We start from the raw sequence: 19,628 nt of genomic DNA, 5'->3' as shown, positions 1-19,628 counted from the left end.
TATGATTGAAACTGAAAAAATCATTCAAGGGTAACAGAAATAATGATCCAAATAAATGAATGTCACATTTCAACTCAAAATATAGTAGTTATCAGTTAAAATTCCCTCAATATTTTCAGATAGTTTCTGTTTCACTCTAACTAGATTTTTGTAATTGGATATTTTTATACCAGTCTTTTAAGTAGGACATCTTAGTTATTAAAGGAAAAACTGAAAATAGAACCAGTTGTTACCAATAAATTTCAACCTAAACAAACATATGCATCCTACCAATATCGAAATGATGGATTGGTTAATGATTTCAGCAATGTTAACCTAAATAACTATTACAGACAAAGGCTTCTGTTATAGTTTCATAAAATTCTATAACAATTTGACAAAAATGATAATGCTGTATCATCTTGTCTAAGACAGTATCTGAATTCAAATTATACATGTATCAGCAAAATTAAACAGTTTTAACTTTTGTTTTAACTTTTTAGCTTTAACAGTTTTGCCTTTATTTATATTAAATTAAATTAATAGCAGCAAGTTTATTTTCAGTGTTTCCCTGTTTTTCTTTGTTTTCAGCTTTTTAGCTCACCTGGCCTAAAAGGCCATGTGAGCTTTTCACATCACTTGGCGTCCGGCGTCCGTCGTCTTCCGTCGTCCGTCGTCGTCGTTAACTTTTACAAAAATCTTCTCCTCTGAAACTACTGGGCCAAATTAAACCAAACTTGGCCACAATCATTATTGGGGTATCTAGTTTAAAAAATGTGTCCGGTGACCCGGCCAACCATCCAAGATGGCCGCCATGGCTAAAAATAGAACATAGGGGTAAAATGCAGATTTTGGCTTATAACTCAAAAACCAAAGCTTTTAGAATATTATTATAGATAGAGATAAACTGTTCACAGCAATAATGTTCAGCAAAGTAAGATTTACAAATAAGTCAACATGACTGAAATGGTCAGTTGACCCCTTTAGAAGTTATTGCCCTTTTTAGTCAATTTTAAACCATTTTTCGTAAATCTTAGTAATATTTTACAAAAAATCTTCTCCTCTGAAACTACTGGGCCAAATTAATCCAAACTTGGCCACAATCATCTTTTTGGTTAGTAGTTTGAAAAATGTGTCCGGTGACCCGGCCATCAAACCAAGATGGCCGCCATGGCTAAAATTAGAACATGGGGTAAAATGCAGTTTTTGGCTTATAACTCAAAACCCAAAGCATTTAGAGCAAATCTGACATGGGGGTAAAACTGTTTATCAGTTCAAGATCTATCTGCCCTGAAATTTTCAGATGAATCGGACAACCTGTTGTTGGGTTGCTGGCCCTGAATTAGTAATTTTAAGGAAATTTTGCTCTTTTTGGTTATTATCTTGAATATTATTATAGATAGAGATAAACTATAAACAGCAATAATGTTCAGCAAAGTAAGATTTACGAATAAGTCCACATGACTGAAATGGTCAGTTGACCCCTTTAGGAGTTATTGCCCTTTATAGTCAATTTTTAACCATTTTTCGTAAATCTTAGTAATATTTTACAAAAATCTTCTCTGAAACTACTGGGCCAAATTAATCCAAACTTGGCCAAAATCATCTTTAGGGTTAGTAGTTTGAAAAATGTGTCCGGTGACCCGGCCATCAAACCAAGATGGCCGCCATGGCTAAAAATAGAACATGGGGTAAAATGCAGTTTTTGGATTATAACTCAAAACCCAAAGCATTTAGAACAAATCTGACACGAGGTAAAATTGTTTATCAGTTCAAGATCTATCTGCCCTGAAATTTTCAGATGAATCGGACAACCCGTTGTTGGGTTGCTGGCCCTGCATTAGTAATTTTAAGGAAATTTTGCTCTTTTTGGTTATTATCTTGAATATTATTATAGATAGAGATAAACCATAAACAGCAATAATGTTCAGCAAAGTAAGATTTACAAACAAGTCAACATGACTGAAATGGTCAGTTGACCCCTTTAGGAGTTATTGCCCTTTATAGTCAATTTTTAACCATTTTTCGTAAATCTTAGTAATCTTTTACAAAAATCTTCTCCTTTGAAACTACTTGGCCAAATTAATCCAAACTTGGCCACAATCATCTTTTTGGTTAGTAGTTTGAAAAATGTGTCCGGTGACCTGGCCATCCAACCAAGATGGCTGCCATGGCTAAAAATAGAACATGGGGTAAAATGCAGTTTTTGGCTTATAACTCAAAACCCAAAGCATTTAGAGCAAATCTGACATGGGGTAAAATTGTTTATCAGGTCAACATTTATCTGCTCTGAAATTTTTAGATGAATCGGACAACCCGTTGTTGGGTTGCTGACCCTGCATTGTTAGTTTTAAGGAAATTTTGCTGTTTTTGGTCATTATCTTGAATATTATTATTGATAGAGATAAACTGTAAACAACAATAATGTTCAGCAAAGTAAGATTTACAAATAAGTCAACATGACCGAAATGGTCAATTGACCCCCTTAGGAGTTATTGTTCTTTATAGTCAATTTTTAACAATTTTCATAAAATTTGTAAATTTTTACTAACATTTTCCACTGAAACTAATGGGCCAAGTTCATTATAGATAGAGATAATTTAAAGCAGCAAGAATGTTCAGTAAAGTAAGATGTACAAACACATCAGCACCACCAAAACACAATTTTGTCATGAATCCATCTGCTTCCTTTAATATTCACATAGACCAAGGTGAGCGACACAGGCTCTTTAGAGCCTCTAGTTATTTTGTGTGTAGATAATTTGTGTATGACAAGTTTTTCTTGTTTCTCTAGATATATTTTGTTTGTTGATATAAATGACGTCAATAAAGGAGATGTTGACTTTGAGGATTATTATAATTGTAGTTCAATCTGTTTAATAACATTATCTGTACAAACATATATACATCTGATTCAATATTATTCAATGTGTGGCTAAGCATCATAGCTATGTTGGATGTTTTGTTAGGAATATGCGTTATCTGAGCTAGTTAATATCATATTAACTTAATCATTTATTCATGAAAAAAATTGTAGTGTCCTAACAGTGGTCACATGTGAGATTGATTGTGTTTAAATATTTTCCTGGTTTAAATCTGCAATGTGTAGTACATTTAATTGATGGATAATGTAAGGGCATCTTAAGGATGTTTTGAGAGTACTCGATAATAATAGAGACAAATTAAGAAAATAAATATGAGAAGACTTCACAAAAACAGTTTAATGGAAATAAGAGTCACCATAGTGGGCCTGACTAGAACTAATAACTTAATTAAGACAAGTTAAAATACATTCGATTTTAACATAGCTGAAACACTCGAAAGGCAGAACATTTCTGATGCACCCCTAGTTCATCCTGAATTCAGTTTTCATTGGTGCTTTAAAGCTTTAGTTAAGCTTTAATATAAAAGTTGTTCATTTTAGCTTGTTTATTTGTATTTATAAACTTTTAAGTTGCGATTGGCATTTAATTCAATATACATATGCTGTATATATGCATTTTAATATGTGCTGATTAATTTTTTTATCTACATGCTCTCTGTTTTTATGTTATGACATATGTGTTATTTATATTCATTTAAAAGCTCTCAGGAGCTTATTTTTGTATTTATGTAGGAAGACTTACAATCTTAGTCAATTGAGATAAAAGTCGGTGTTGGAACTCACAACCTCAGTGTGGACTAACTAGTTAGGGGACGACCATTTGATATTGGAGCGGGGGGGGGGGGGGGGGGGGCAGGAGGATTTGTTTTGATCGGTTATTTATTTTTGTAAACTAAGAGGACAGATTATTCATTTTCTGCACTATTGAAGCAAGATTTTTTTCATTTTCATTAAAGCAAGGGACTGATTATTCATTTTCACAACTATATTTATGATATTCGAAAACATACAATTTTTAAATGATTTGTTTATTATAAATAATACATGTATAGTCAAGTCATTATGTACCATTTAATCAGAATTACTCATCATCATCTGCAGAAATGGATCTTGTATATTCCCAACTGCATATACAAGTATTGCATATATACATAGTATTAAAGTTTGGTTGTAACCAGCCTCTTTTAAAAGTATTGGCAAACATATTTCGCCGAGCGGTGCGAGGAAAAAAAATATTGAAGGGTTTTGCAGCCCCTGAAGCCCCAAAAAGCTATAGAACAAATGATGCAAAATCATGTTTTCTGGGTGTTCCAAAGACCCTTTCATAATCTGAAAATGCAAGTTTTGTTTTAATAATTTTTTGACAATATTTTTGTCTCAAAGCAAAATGTATAAATTCAGTGTAAGACTTAAGTTTCTAGGGACAATATCCAAAGACCAATGTGTATGTCAGATAAGATAAACATGGAATTCACATAGTTAAGTCTGTGGATGCTGTTTTTTTTTTTTAACTCATGATCAATTTCATTACAAAATTACTAGATTACAAAAGGAACGCAATACTAACAGAATACAGAAGGGCAATCAATGAACAAAAGACAAATAAATAAGAAACATTGATCCCGAAAAATCAGGGCTACGTCTGAGAGAAAACAGACTTGCTTCTTGCAAGGCACTCGCCTTGAACACAATTTGATATGGAGACAAGTGTATGGTTTTGAAATTTCCTACACAAGGCATTTGCCTCAATGTAGTTACGGCCCTGTTAAAATAAAAGTGAGGTAAGGTTTCCTGAGACAATATACCTCAAGTTAAATGAAACCAATTTTCAGACATTTCAAGTATATCTAAATAATATATATGCTTATATTAAAAAAAATTGGGAAGTGTTTCACGATTTTTTGGGGGAAAAAAGATGAAGAATCTGGTGCCATCTCATACTTTCGATTAGACCAGCTGAGTTATTTATTTATTTTTTTTTATTTTTTTTCAATTTATTTTCAATACATTGCAAGTCAGATAATTTATTTTCAAACTACCACAGAACAAACCATTTATTTTTGTGATTATCAAGGCTGAGTTATTTAGTTTCAAAATCATCCTGTCCCCCCCCCCCCAGAATATCAAATGGTCGTCCCCTTATTACAGTAGTCGAACTACTTATACCATTCAGCCCCACTCCAACAATATATAATCTAAATTTTAACATCTGTATGTTTTTATATTAGATAATAAAGTTTTATCATCGCACTTGTATTAAAGCTTCTAAATTGGTAATTCTAACCTAACATGTCACATAAAGTTTTTAAATGTGTATGTTTGTTACTGACAGCTTCTAAAAGACTTTTATATAAACATGTTATTTACTATAATATTAACAAGGGCTCAATGTTTTTCAACAGTCTACTGTATAGATTTCAATCAAATACAAGAATAAAGATTAAACAAAAATCGTAGTGGTTCTGCGGAACCCAGTGTCTCGCCTACTTTTGTTGTTAATCGCACACTCAACAAAAATGAGGGAAAAAAACAATAAAATATTCCTCTCATTACTATCTTTTGATTATAAGAAGCTTCTGTCCAAGTAGGTAAAAATTCAGGATAGTTGATGAATCTTATAAATGTTTTTAAAACTTTAACTAGACTGTATGTAATGTTAACTGGAAGAAGTCCATTTATAAGTAATATATGGAAAAAATGAATTTTTTGTTTTACAAAATTTACTTCTGGATACTATCTAATGATCATAAACGAGCTTCTGTCCAAGTTCAGTACAAATGCAGAATAGTTTAAAAAAGTTATTAAATTTTAAAAACTTTAACCACAGAGTGAATGTAATGTTTCCTGGCAGAAAAACTAAGTCCATTTATGAGTAAAAAATAGAAAAAATGGAATTTTATTTTTACAAAATTTACTTCTGGATACAATCTTATGAACATAAACAAGCTTCTGTCCAAGTTTGGTAGAAATCCAAGTTGTCTAATTTGTATTTGTTTTTAATTCTTGTAGTGTTATGCACATAATGACTGTTAGAGTGCTTTAACATGTGCACACTTTTTTTTCAGTTTTATTAACCATGAATGAGAATTTTATTTTGAAACAGACTTAATTTATGCAAATGTTGTTATTTCAATTTTCAGCAGAGCTTACTAAGGTTCTGTAATCATTTAAGGCGAATTAACTTATACCGCCATCTTGGATTGTAAAACAGCAGTTCACACAATTTCTAGCCTCTTGCATAAATCACAAATTAATGGGTTACTGTTCTTATGAATACAGAAAAATAGGTGATTTATTGCATTGTTTAGACTAATTTATTTTTCGACATTTTTACCTATCTACTGTCTGTTTGTTTTGTTCACACATTGTTGTCAATATAATGTTATTTTATGCAATATCATACAAGTGGGAGGTTAGGCTAAATAACATCATTAGAACTGACTGACATACCAAGACATTGTTATTGTTATAAATATTCCGTAACAACTTCACAATTCTAGGTACTGCCATTGTTTATCAACTTAATTTCGTGTTAGACTTATATTTATTTTTCTGTACATTTTCTAACTCTACTGTTTAGTTCTTTTTTTGGTAATATACTTTTGGCATGGTTCCATATTTATGCAACAATACCACCAAAATGTAGTTTTGCTATGGACTTTTTTTGTATTTTTGTTGTTTATTTTTGTTTAATATGTACTTTGTCTATATTCTATATATATATATATACCATTTTGTTTTCTTTGTTGACATAGTTATTGGTTTTATAGCAATTAAGTTTATAATTCAATTATGACTGCTGTACCCCAATCTTTTACATTTTTACATAAAACCAGCTTGACTTAATTCACCATTCTCTACAAGTAAGGGAAATGACAGTTATTTTCCATTCATTTAATGCGTTGATCTTTGATAAAGAACTTTCCATTTCGATTTTTCCTTAGAGTTGGGTATTTTTGTTATTTTACAATTTTTAACAGAATTACACAAGAAGTAAAAGTATCATGTAATATTTTGTTTGACTTTGACTTCGTATTAATGGTTTTACTTATCTATAACCTATGAATATATATGTTGACTCATTGTTTAAATCTTTTACAATGAAATTCAGTTTTTTCCATTCTTTTGATTTGTTCATTGTATATATCACAACACAATGAATTACTCACAAATAAAAGAAGAAACATTTCTTGTGTACAGCTTGCTCATAAATTTACGGAGAAAGATAACTCTCCATCAGGAACAGATATACTTTTGCATTATTCATAACAATGTTTCCAGAGCAACTCCTTTGAGGAAGAGCAAATATTTGTGAATAAGTACTCCATGACAACATGAAATATCCATGTCTCTCTGAGTGTCATAGTTTTTTTAAGTTGCTTTTAGAAACTTTTTGACTCGATAGCAAAATGTATAAATTGTACTTATACAATAATTATGTAAACTATAACATAAATATAATAATAAACAGCACTCAGAAAATCTGAATGGGTTTAAATAATCAAAACAGCGACGGTTTCTCATTTCCATTTATTCATTTTTCAGATCACAAAATATCCACTACAAGTTTCCTTGACCTATCACCAGGCATTGTAGATTTTTCCCAGCTTGCATCATGTCTTGTCCTGCATTATATGCCTAATGGTATCTCCCTCTCAGCCATTTGAAATATTCTCTTCTTCCATTGTAATTAAGTCTGTTATTGCATGCATTAGTACACCTTCCTTTGAATTTTTGTCCCAGTTAGTAACTCCTGTTTGGGTTATTTTTTCCTCTAAAAGTTTATCTAACTGCTTTCTTAATTTCTGAAAGAAAAAAAATGAAGTTTTTAAGAGGTCAAGTTTAAGTTTTTAGTGGCAAATTGCCTATTTTTGGTGCAGGTCTGTTGTTCTGTTTTTCAGCTTCCTCCATCAATTAAAAATTGCCTTCATGCTAAAGTCATGAGAGCTGAAAAAGAGGGACGAAAGATACCAAAGGGACAGTCAAACTCATAAATCAAAAAACAACTGACAACGCCATGGCTAAAAATGAAAAAGACAAAACGACAAACAGTAGTACACATGACACAACATAGAAAACTAAAGAATAAACAACACGAACCCAACCAAAAACTAGAGGTGATCTCAGGTGCTCCGGAAGGGTAAGCAGATCCTGCTCCACATGTGGCACCCATCGTGTTACTTATGTGATAACAAACCCGGTAAATAGTCTAATTCGGTAGGTCACATTCATGAAAGGGAAGGGGATTGTAGTTACGACGTAAGGAACATATCCGATATCATTTGTGAAACGGTTATTCCATAACGGTCAACCAACTCGTGATGGCGTCCGTAAAAGTTACCAAGGAATGATTTCAACTTCACCATTTGGAACTCTTGGTTTAATAGCTTCCTTCTGACCACCAACCCTCTATCAGGAAAATCATGATAGGAAATGCAAGCACAGGAATATCGTATCAATTGGGAGATATATACCCTGTATGCACGTGCTGCTGGAATGTTGCTACTTAGAAATGGAAAGTTCACAATTGAAAAGCTAAAATCATCTCTTTTGTCGTAAAGTTTTGTTTTCAAACCGACCCTCATTGTCAATTTCTAGATGAAAGTTGCTTTAAACTCCAATACCAATAAAATTTACAGTACTCTCCGTTCTTTTGGTATCTGAAGTGGAATAATTTGTGCCTTCAAAACTGTGCTACTTATTGGCATATACATTTTAATACAAAATTTAGAACATTTTTATAGGGAATAAAAATTCTCAGCATTTTAGGTACTTGAATATTATTGACACATATATTTTAACATAGATTTGAGTTACTTACCTTTTGTTGCAATTTAGAATAATTTAGATATTGAAATAAAATTTTAAAAAAAATGTTTAATATTTTTTGGTCTTGGCAAAGTTGCAATCTCAAAACAATACAGATCCAGTGTCAACATTTTGCTATTAACAATCTCACAACAGGTTCCAAGTACACAGTTATTTCGTAATGCATTTCTTTTAGACAATAAATGAAAATTAAAAAAATCACACCTGCGCTTTCTCAATAATATTTTTACAGTGTGTTGTACTACTTTTGGGACAAATTATATCAAAATTATAGAAAACTTCATCCGCTCTACTCAAAATATGGACACTTTTATGTTAATGGGGTCTTGAAATCTTTTGACAGCTAAAGAAGTGCTTATTTATTTTTGACCTTTTTCAGGTGGACCTAATCACTACATTACATTAATATTTATGACCCAAATTTTTTTACAGTGTCATTTCACCCCCTTCTTGCTATATGAGGCATAAAACATGGCAAAATAAATTTGGAAGGGGTATACAAAAAATTGGAAAGTAACACACTGTCCACACTAAGGACTATATTCGTGGAAAACGAAAATCAAAGGACGATAACTGTGTAGTCAGACCAACATCCATTTTTAGCTCACCTGACCTGAAAGGTCAAGTGAGCTTTTCTCATCACTTGGCGTCCGTCGTCCGTAAACTTTTACAAAAATCTTCTCCTCTGAAACTGCTGGGCCAAATTTAACCAAACTTGGCCACAATCATCCTTGGGGTATCTAGTTTAAAAAATGTGTCTGATGACCTGGTCATCAAACCAAGATGGCCGCCATGGCTAAAAATAGAACACAGGGGTAAAATGTATATTTTGGCTTATATCTTTAAAACCAAAGTCTTTAGAGCAAATCTGACACGGGGTAAAATTGTTGATCAGGTCAAGATCTATCAGCCCTAAAATTTTCAGACGAATTGGACAACCTGTTTTTGGGTTGCTGCCCCTGAATTGGTAATTTAAAGGGTATCTTGAATACTATTATAGATAGAGATAAACTGTAAACAGCAATAATGTTCAGCAAAATAAGACCTACAAATAAGTCAACATGACCAAAATTGTCAGTCAACTCCTTAAGGAGTTATTGCCCTTTATAGTCAATTTTAACAACTTTTTCGTCATTTTTTATAACTAGTACAAAAATCTTCTTCTCTGAAACTACTGAGCCAAATTTAAACTTACTTGGCCACAATCATGATTGTGGTACAGTAGACTCCACCTAATCGGATATCGGTTAAACGAATATATCGGCTATTGTAATATTATTTCAAAACACCGAACCATTCCCTATACATTTCAGTCAAAATACATCGGATAATCGAATATCGGTTATTAGAATATATCGGCTAATTGGATAGGAATATTCATGAAAAATGTGTGAAAACCATGTACAATCGAATATTTGAAATAATTTCATATTTTTCTTGACAGGAAATGACGCCGGAAGTTGTGCCATTACGAAGTTTAAGAAAACTTCAGTACAGAAATGTTTCATTTTATTAATAAAACGATCTTTTATAGTCAAATAAAACATGTTGTTTCTTGTTGTCTTGTTTATTTTATGAATCTGATATTATATTTTGCCTAAGATGTGTGTGTTATGTGTTTATCCAAATGTGATCGTTATCATTTACTTTACAAACAAGGACACGACAGAAATAATAAACTGTGCGTGATGTTCATCAATATTTATTAAATATGAATGAAAAGTACCTCTTTCTCAACAATTTATTAAAATATATATAAAAGTCCCGTGTAAAAATAAGGAATCGTGTGTCAATAGCATATCCCAGGTGAAATAGAATTATGTAACTTGTACACACGTACGCCATTTTCCTAATTTACATAATATTCAGCCTTTTATTTTGAACCACGACAGGTAAGATAGAAAAGCAAATTAATTTTACTCATCTTGATGTCCAATTTTATAATCATAAAAGTAATTGTATTACTTGAAATTGGAAATTTGTTTCATAAATAAAAAAATGTAGAAAATTAGATCCGAGTTCGATCAACTTCTTAAGCTATTAATAGATTTACCTGTGGCCTACTTCCGAGAATTCATAGTTATTTTTAGCTTTTACCTGTTTTAACACACAAATGAAACAAATCACGCAAAAACAACAAGTCTCATTATTTAAGACAAGGATTTGTATAGTGAACTTTTACAAATCCTTGTTTAAGAGGTACATATTTTATTCAGATAATCAACACATAATTAAACAAGAATGTGTCCTCAGTACACGAATGCCCCACTCGCACTATCATTTTCTATGTTCAGTGGACCGTGAAATTGGGGTAAAATCTCTAATTTGGTATTAAAATTAGAAAGATCATATCATAGGGAACATGTGTACCAAGTTTGAAGTCGATTGGACTTCAACTTCATCAAAAACTACCTCGACCAAAAACTTTAACCTGAAGCGGGACAGACGGACGAACGAACGAACGAACGAACGGACGAACGAACGGACGCACAGACCAGAAAACATAATGCCCCTCTACTATCGTAGGTGGGGCATAAAAATCAACAGACTGACAGATAAACAAAATACATTATAATCAACTGATCGATCTATTACTCAATCAACCAAATTATCCGAACTTGTACCTGAAAAAAACATTGAGATTAGTTACAAATTTCCATTAATAAAGCAGCTATAATAGCTATTGGTATCTTAGGGTTGTGTCTGTCAATTTTGAAAAAAAAACTTGGAGGAATATACGTTCATCGGCTAATTGAATATATCGGACAATCGGATATTTTTAGCTGACATTTTGGGTATCCGATTGGCCGGAGTCTACTGTATATAGTTTAAAAAAATGTGTCCGAGACCCTACCTACCAAACAAAATGGCCGACATGGCTAAAATTAGAACAAAGTGGTAAAATGCAGTCTTTGCTTTATATCTTTGAAACTAAGACATTTAGGGCAAATCTTTCAATATTTAAATGTCCATCAGAATAAGATCTATCCCCTCACAAATGTTCAGATGAATCCTACAACCTGTTGTTTTGCGGTTTTTGGTTTTTATCTTGAATACTATTATAGATAGAGATAAATTGTAAACAGCAATAATGTTCGGCAAAGTAAGATCTACAAATAAGTCAACATGACCAAAATTGTCAGAGAACCCCTTCAGGAGTTATTGTCCTTTATAGTCAATATTGAACAACTTTTCGTCATTTTTGTAACTTGTACAAAAATCTTCTTTTCTAAAACTATGGGCCAGATTTAACCAAACTTGGCCACAATCATTACTAGGGTTTCTATTTTAAAAAAGTTTCTAATGACCTCGCCTACCAACAAAGATGGCCGACATCAGTAAATACAGTAACAGGTGAGCGACACAGGCTCATGAGAGCCTCTAGTTATTTTTTGTTGCATTTATAATGATTATCGGTGTTACAGCAGCCAATAAAATTTGTACCTGCACATTTAAGAAGGTGCTTCATCATGAAAAACTAGAAGAACCAGTAAGGTCTTGAAATAAAAAGAAATTGTCTGGATTCTAATCATATTGTAAAAAATTTGTAAAGCCAAACAAACCCTTGTAGAAAATATATCCAACACATTAAAAAAGAAAACCTAATTTCTTTCAATCCAACTTGATACTCTGAAGCTGATTAAGTTTTTTGCAGTTTGTTTATCTCTACTGTTTAAAAAGAGCATGAGAACCTTACCAAATTATTTAGCTGTTCTAGAGTACAGGTCTTAGTGAAAAAAATAAATTACCTTCACCAGTACAGCTGTTTCAGCAGGACACCAGAATCTCACCCAATTATCAATTACCACTACATCCTTCATTTCATCATTCTGGAATAAAACAAAGAAAAAAAATCTTAAATTATGTGCAAATTAATGTTTGCGAGGATATATCATTCAAATTATTACGTCCTTAGCAAAACAAATTTATCTATAAACAAGAATGTGTCCATAGAATATGGATGCCCCATCTGCCCTATCATTTTCTATGTTCAGTGGACAGTAAAAATTAGGGTCAAAACTCTTATTTGGCATTAAAATGCCCTGACCAAAAACTTTAACATGAAGCAGGACAGACAGACAGACGAATGGACATATGAATGGAGCACAAATCCAACCAGATACTCCGCAGTGCGCAGCTTTATATAACCGCAGAGTTCCAACCCTTAACAGTTAGGGCAAGTATGGACACAACATTCAAGCTTGATACAGCTCTGAATTTGGATTGTGATTAAATAGTTGACACAACATAGGTTTCTGACACAGAATGAATGTGGTCTAAGAACTTAAACTAAAAAACTTAAAAATTTTAAATTGGACATTTACCTATAATGGTCCAATATCCAAATCTAAATAAATGGTTATTAAGCATATCAAAGAACCCCAAGAATTCAAATTATGATGAAATCAAATAAAGTTCAATTTTGGACCCTTTAGACCTCAATGTGGACCAATTTGATAACCGGGGCCAAAAATCTAAATACATGTTTAGATTCAGCACATCAAAGAACCCCAAGGATTCAATTTTTGTTGATATCAAACCAAAGTTTAATTTTGGACCACGATTTGGACCAACTTGAAAACTGGGCCTATAATCAAAAATCTTAATACAAGTTTAGATTCAGCATATCAAGTAACCCCAAGAATTCAATTTTTGTTAAAATCAAACTAAGTTTAATTTTGGACCCTTTGGACCTTAATGTAGACCAATTTGAAAATGGGACCAAAAATTAAGAATCTACATACACGGGTTAGATTCGGCATATCAAAGAACCCCAATTAATCAATTTTTGATAAAATCAAACAAAGTTTAATTTTGGACCCTTTGGGCCCCTTTCAGCTGACTTTTATAAACCCTGAAACCAAATTTCTGAAATCCTTGTAATATAGTTCCTAAGAAAAATGCAACGAAAAATTTTCAACTTGAATGTCATTTGTACAATGATGTAAGTGTCGGTAAACAGTAAGTTGTTGAGTGATAAATCTGAAAACGCACTTACATGGGATAGGGAACTTTTGTTAACCCTGAAACCAAATTTCAGAAATCCTTGTAAGATAGTTCCTGAGAAAAATGTGATGAAAAATATTCATGGGACAGAGGGACGGACAGATTAACTGACAAGAACCAGGCCCTATTCATTATAGAACTCAACTAAAATCTATGAAACCTGATTTAAACTTCAATAACTCATTCGTTCTGATCTAAATTTAACCTATATTAATATTGGATCACAATATATATTTTTTAGATCCCTCATTTGTGCAAGAAAGCTAGAGTAATTTTCAACCCCTGGTCCCAGAAACCTAATACATGTAATTTGAAGGTTCCTTTTTGTCTAAAACCACTGTAACAGGTCTTGTTTTGCCAAAAAAATATTGCCCAACCCTTATTCTGGAAGAGCATTACCGCGAAGAGCATTACCGCAAAAAGCAGCTATTGAAGGAAATTAAAAATCAATCTTTTGGTGTTTTCCAACCATTTTTATTTACAAACTTGTTTGCCCAATGCTTCTTTGCATATACGTAGCTGACTATGTGTTATGTTGAAAACAGAGCAGTGACCTAAAGCTGTAAAGGTCTGTGTCATTTCGTCTTTTGTGGAAAGTTGTCTCATTGGAAATTATACCACATCCTCTTTTCTATATCAAAATCTTTTTCACAATACCAATTTGTAGGGGACATTTAGGGACAACATCAAAAGATCGATGTAGGATAAAAAACTTAAATCAAATAGTTTGGGGGGTGGGGGGTCAACATTGCTGCAAGTTTTGTTAATCTAAAATCGATTTTACATATATCCATATAGGTAAATCAATTTTTCCCAAATTAAGTTAAGAAGGGGGTAGGGGGGTCAGCGAAAAAACTATGTGAATTAAGATTTTTATCCTACATTGAACTTTTGATGTCGTCCCTTACATAAAACGTTGTTTGGCGTACTTACCCATAATTGTTCTTCTGTGCTGATTTTCCCTCCAAAAAATAACAAAGCATACGGTGAAATGCCTGTCATGTCATATACCCATATCTGTAATTAGGAAAATATATAAAATACATACAAAATAAACATGTCTCATCACACAAAATCAAGTTACAAAATTCTCCTGCTAGCGATGTAAAACTGTGAGTATCCTAATCTAATAAGAAGAAAAAATACCCATGACTATTTATAGTAATAATCACATGATATTGTTACGGGAAATATTGATCTGAAGTAAAAGGTTTTATTAAAATTTATTGAATTTAAAAAATAATTGAATCAGTAAATATATACATTATGGGGTCAGTTATTCATTTTTCATAGTTATTATGTGAAATTAATACGAATTTTCTCTATATTATGCTACTACATATTGTGTATATCTTGATCTGTCCTAATTTACCAAAAAACATTCGGCTGTTGTCTGCTCTATGGTGGGGTTGTTGTCGCTTTGACACATTCCTCATTTCTTTCTCAATTTTATGAAAGTTATAGACCCTTCTTGTGTAATGAAAAAGATAAATATAGTAGATATATTTACTAGAACTGTGATGAGATGTTTAAGGCTGTGGATTTTCTCCTTGACAACATCTATGTAACTGTGTTCATGATGTTTGAGCAAAAGAGTCAAACTATAAATAGGTATGTTTGAGGTATTCATATAGGTATCTACTGCACCCCTTTAATAACAGGCTTGTTTCTGTGTTGATGGTCAAATTTAGTAAAGATATGTCTAAATTCAACTGATTCATAACACTTAAAACATTACTTTCACTTAGCTGCATCGGATAGAAATCAACTTTATGAAAATGGTTATCAATACATCTGTTAACCTATTTCAGGTTGAAAAAATCTCTATGCACAATATGTTATTGCTTGAAAATTAAGTTGATATAGAACCCTACAAAACAGATACATGTTTTTTTTTTCCAAATGTTAAATTGGGCTACAAAAGTGGAACCGTGAGTCAAGTTATTTACAAGGGATAAATAAAATATATTTATTAAGGAAAGCTCAATTATGAATATAATCATTAATAGCATAGATACAACAAAATATATCAATGATTGCTGTGAGGTAACTTATAGAAATCCTTAACCTTAACCAAACAGGAGATTATACATCAGCATAGACAAAAGATGTGTCAGTAGTTTACCTTAGAAGTCTTCATAATTGTATGATACACAAACCACTTGGACATGAATACTTTCTCATTGGCATTCACTGACTTTGGATGAGCAGCAACCTTCTGACCATCGTGTAATGTCAAATTGGGAGATCTGTAAAATAAACATAATTTTTTTAAAGCTTGCTGTTCTGTGTGAGCCAAGGCTCCATGTTGAGGACTGTACCTTGACCTAGAATGGTTTACTTTTACAAATTGTGACTTGGATGGAGAGTTGTCTCATTGGAACTCATACCATATCTTCCTATACCTAGTATCTATAATCATTATACTTCATTCATTATATAGGTATTTTTGATACAAAAAAAAAATACTACTGAAGACCAGATATATCTACTATATCTTTTTGTGGTGCTTGGCAACCTTCAACACTTTCACAAAGATAAGATCTCAGCATTGTTATATACTGTTAGAAAATACACATCTGGTAAACTGGATAGACTTGTTTCAATAATATCAAATCATGTTTGAATAATATAAAATCAAATGCAATTAAATAATAGTTCAATAACACTGTGTTATTTGACTTTCCCTTCCTGATAGTGTTTTAATTAAAAGCATTGTTTAATAGTAAAGCGAAGACTAGTTATCTTACAATATTTATAAAACGTTAAAAGCTCACTTAAACAAGAATGTGTCAATAGTACACGGATGCGCACTATCATTTTCTATGTTCAGTGGACCATGAGAATGGGATAAAAACTCTAATTTGGCATTAAAGTTAGAAAGATCATATCATATTAAAGGAACTTGTGTATTAGGTTCTTAGTTGATTGGACTTCAACTTCATCAAAAATTAACACAACCAAAAACTTTAACCTCAAGCGGGACAGACGGACGAACGAACAGATGGACGGATGGAGGAACGAATTGACAAACAGACCCAAAAACATAATGGCCATAAATGGGGCATAAAAATCCAATCTAGTACAATTCAACGTTCACATGGTGGATGTCAAACTTCTTTATAAAATACACCACTGGGTCGATGCCTCTGCTGGAGGACGTTTCGTCCCCGAGGGTATCACCAGCCCAGTAGTCAGCACTTCGGTGTTGACATGAATATCAATTATGTGGTCATTTTAATAAATTTCCTGTTTACAAAACTTTGAATTTTTCGAAAAACTAAGGATTTTCTTATCCCAGGCATAGATTACCTTAGCCGTATTTGGCACAACTTTTTGGAATTTTGGATCCTCAATGCTCTTCAACTTTGTACTTGTTTGGTTTATTACGATTTTGATATGAGCATCACTGATGAGTCTTATGTAGATGAAACGCGCGTCTGGCGTACTAAATTATAATCCTGGTACTTTTGATAACTATTCTACCATCAATCCACTTCAACATATAAAGCTGTCAACTTCAGATCTAGATTTATTAATTCCTTAATAACCATTTACAAAATTTCCACATAGAATTCTTGATAAAATAAATTCAAATACATAGGTTGCTTTTTCAGAAGCTGAATTTGTAATTTATTAATATGTACTTTATAAAATACTTTAATGAAATTTGTACTTTTATAGCATTACAATATTTATTCTAATGCAAATTCTTTGTAACTTTCATTTTCAATTTATATGGCATCAAATCATGAAGTTATAAAAATTCTTGCACAATCGCAGATGATGTATGACAAATCTGAAATTTATGATTTAATGTTGTTTTCTGTCAGTTTCATTAGATAATTACAATATTGTATTTTAAGCTAGGATGGTATCAATTGGTGATTTGATGGTCACAAATACCTATGAGAACATCAAATCAGAAATTGATACCGTCGGAGTACAATACAGTTATCTCCTAAATACATACTTTTCCATTGATCGAGGAACGTTTGTCAGTTTAGCTACATTTGGATACAACCCTGCACATATCACAGCTTTTACTAATCCAATATTATCTAAAATGATACAGAAAATACACTATCAATTTTTTTTTTTTTGATAACATAATCACATATCCTTTTTGTATAGACTTTGGAGAGAATTTCAATAAGATTACTAGTTGTTTTTCAACAGCTGCGTTGATTTCAATTAACAGTATATTCTTTTAATGAGTTTGTCCAAGAGGCTTTTTGAAGTCAATTTTTTGGATAATAGTGTGCATGATAATTAGGTGTTTACCTGTATAGTCTTCACACTTTTTGATACAGTTTACATGTAACTAGAAATGTGAATTTAAACTACAGGGTATGCATTTTGAGGCATTTTAAAAAAAAGAAAAAGAAAACCATTTCACAAGATGTTTTTTTTTACTTAATATACAACTTTTTAATTATGGTTACTAATTTTAAAACACTGCAGAAAAAAATCAACCAATATTCAGATTCCATGGTAAAATTACAAAAAAAATACCAGGAAAGCTTAATGAGCACAACAGACAATAGCTTTCATACCTGAATTTATATTAACTTCTTTATCTCTTGGATCTCTATTGGCAACAAAACCGAGATCATGTAGTAATTCAGCAAACTGTCTTTTCATATCAGCCAGCAACTGCAAAAAATCAAAAGTAGTTATCTTATGATGGATACATTTTCCTGCAATTCAAAAATGATATACATGTAAAGCTTACTTTGATTTTGTCTGAATTTGAATAAAAAAATGACTCAAATTCAATCTGAAAATGCAGATCATCAGTGTGCATGCTTTGCTTAACATGAAAGGATTTCACATCACTCTATTCTATTTTCTCTGTTGGTATAATGATTATAAATTTTAGCGTCTAAACTTTTGAAAGTGTGTATCATTATGATAAAACCAGAAGTGTGGAGCTGGCTAGTAACTGATTGTAGTCCTTTATCAATTAATGAATCATTGTCATTTTGTTTAGTTTCTTATGTTACCTATTCTGACATCAGACTCAGACTTCTTTTGAACTGAGTTTTATTGTGCGTATTGTTATGATCTGTTATGTGTTTGTTTTTTCTACACTGGCTAGAGGTATATGGGGAGGATTGACATCTCAAAAAACATGTTTAACCCTGCCACATTTTTGCCTCTGGCCTTTGTTAGTCTTGTATGATTTTTAATTTTAGTTTCTTGTGTATATTTTGGAGTTTAGCACGACGTCCATTATCACTGAACTAGTACACATTTTTGTTTATGGGCCAGCTGAAGCACGCCTTGGGTGCAGGAGTTTCTTGCTGCATTGAAGTCCCATTGGTTGCCTTCAGCTGTTGTCTTCTCTTTGGTCGGGTTATTGTCTCTTTGACACATTCCCCATTTTAATTCTAAATTTTATTATAACATTGTTTATGTGTAATGAAGTGTGGACCCAGGGTCTGTATTTCAATCAGGTTGAAATAACTTTCCCCATAATTTTATATCCTTGTACAACCAAAAATATTTGAAGTTATTCAAAAAATGTTTTTTTGTTTGATTTAATAATAAGGTTGCCAACATCGTGACATCTTTTCCACGTTCCAATTTTGATATATTGAAGACTGAATTTAAGCTTTATAAACATGAAGATGTGGTATGATGTCCAATAAAACACCAATCCATAGACCTTCAAGGGAGCAAACTCTCTCTTGACCAAACAAAACATATCTACAAAATATAAGGGCATACAACACAAGCAAGGAGACAAATTCTACTGCATCCACACAGCATGATTTAGTATCATTTTGGTTTTATCGTCTTGTTTGTGTTCTGTTTCATTATTGATGTATTACCCATATATCCTTATATTCAAATATAATATCAAAGCTAGTGGAGATTCAGTCTTAACTACACTACAATAATAACAAACGCAAAGCAATGCATT

General features: G+C 32.1%; 1 protein-coding gene across 1 annotated transcript in view; it reads right to left on the bottom strand.

The window, feature by feature from the left end:
• Positions 1-7,455: 7,455 nt before the first annotated feature.
• LOC143056336 (ATP-dependent DNA/RNA helicase DHX36-like) overlaps positions 7,456-19,628 on the bottom strand; it is a 46,376-nt gene continuing 34,203 nt past the window's right edge. Inside the window, exons 24-29 of the mRNA XM_076229424.1 lie at positions 18,256-18,355; positions 17,673-17,760; positions 15,825-15,948; positions 14,633-14,716; positions 12,442-12,522; positions 7,456-7,668 (exon numbers count right to left, since the gene is read on the bottom strand). Of these exons, the coding sequence (XP_076085539.1) occupies positions 7,519-7,668; positions 12,442-12,522; positions 14,633-14,716; positions 15,825-15,948; positions 17,673-17,760; positions 18,256-18,355 (627 nt within the window). The 3' untranslated portion in view covers positions 7,456-7,518. The remainder of the gene's footprint in view (positions 7,669-12,441; positions 12,523-14,632; positions 14,717-15,824; positions 15,949-17,672; positions 17,761-18,255; positions 18,356-19,628) is intronic.

Source organism: Mytilus galloprovincialis, chromosome 13 (genome assembly GCF_965363235.1).
Source record: "Mytilus galloprovincialis chromosome 13, xbMytGall1.hap1.1, whole genome shotgun sequence".
NCBI lineage: Eukaryota > Metazoa > Mollusca > Bivalvia > Mytilida > Mytilidae > Mytilus > Mytilus galloprovincialis.
The sequence above is the reverse complement of the archived record's forward strand: the minus strand, read 5'-3'. Positions and strand labels throughout refer to the sequence as shown.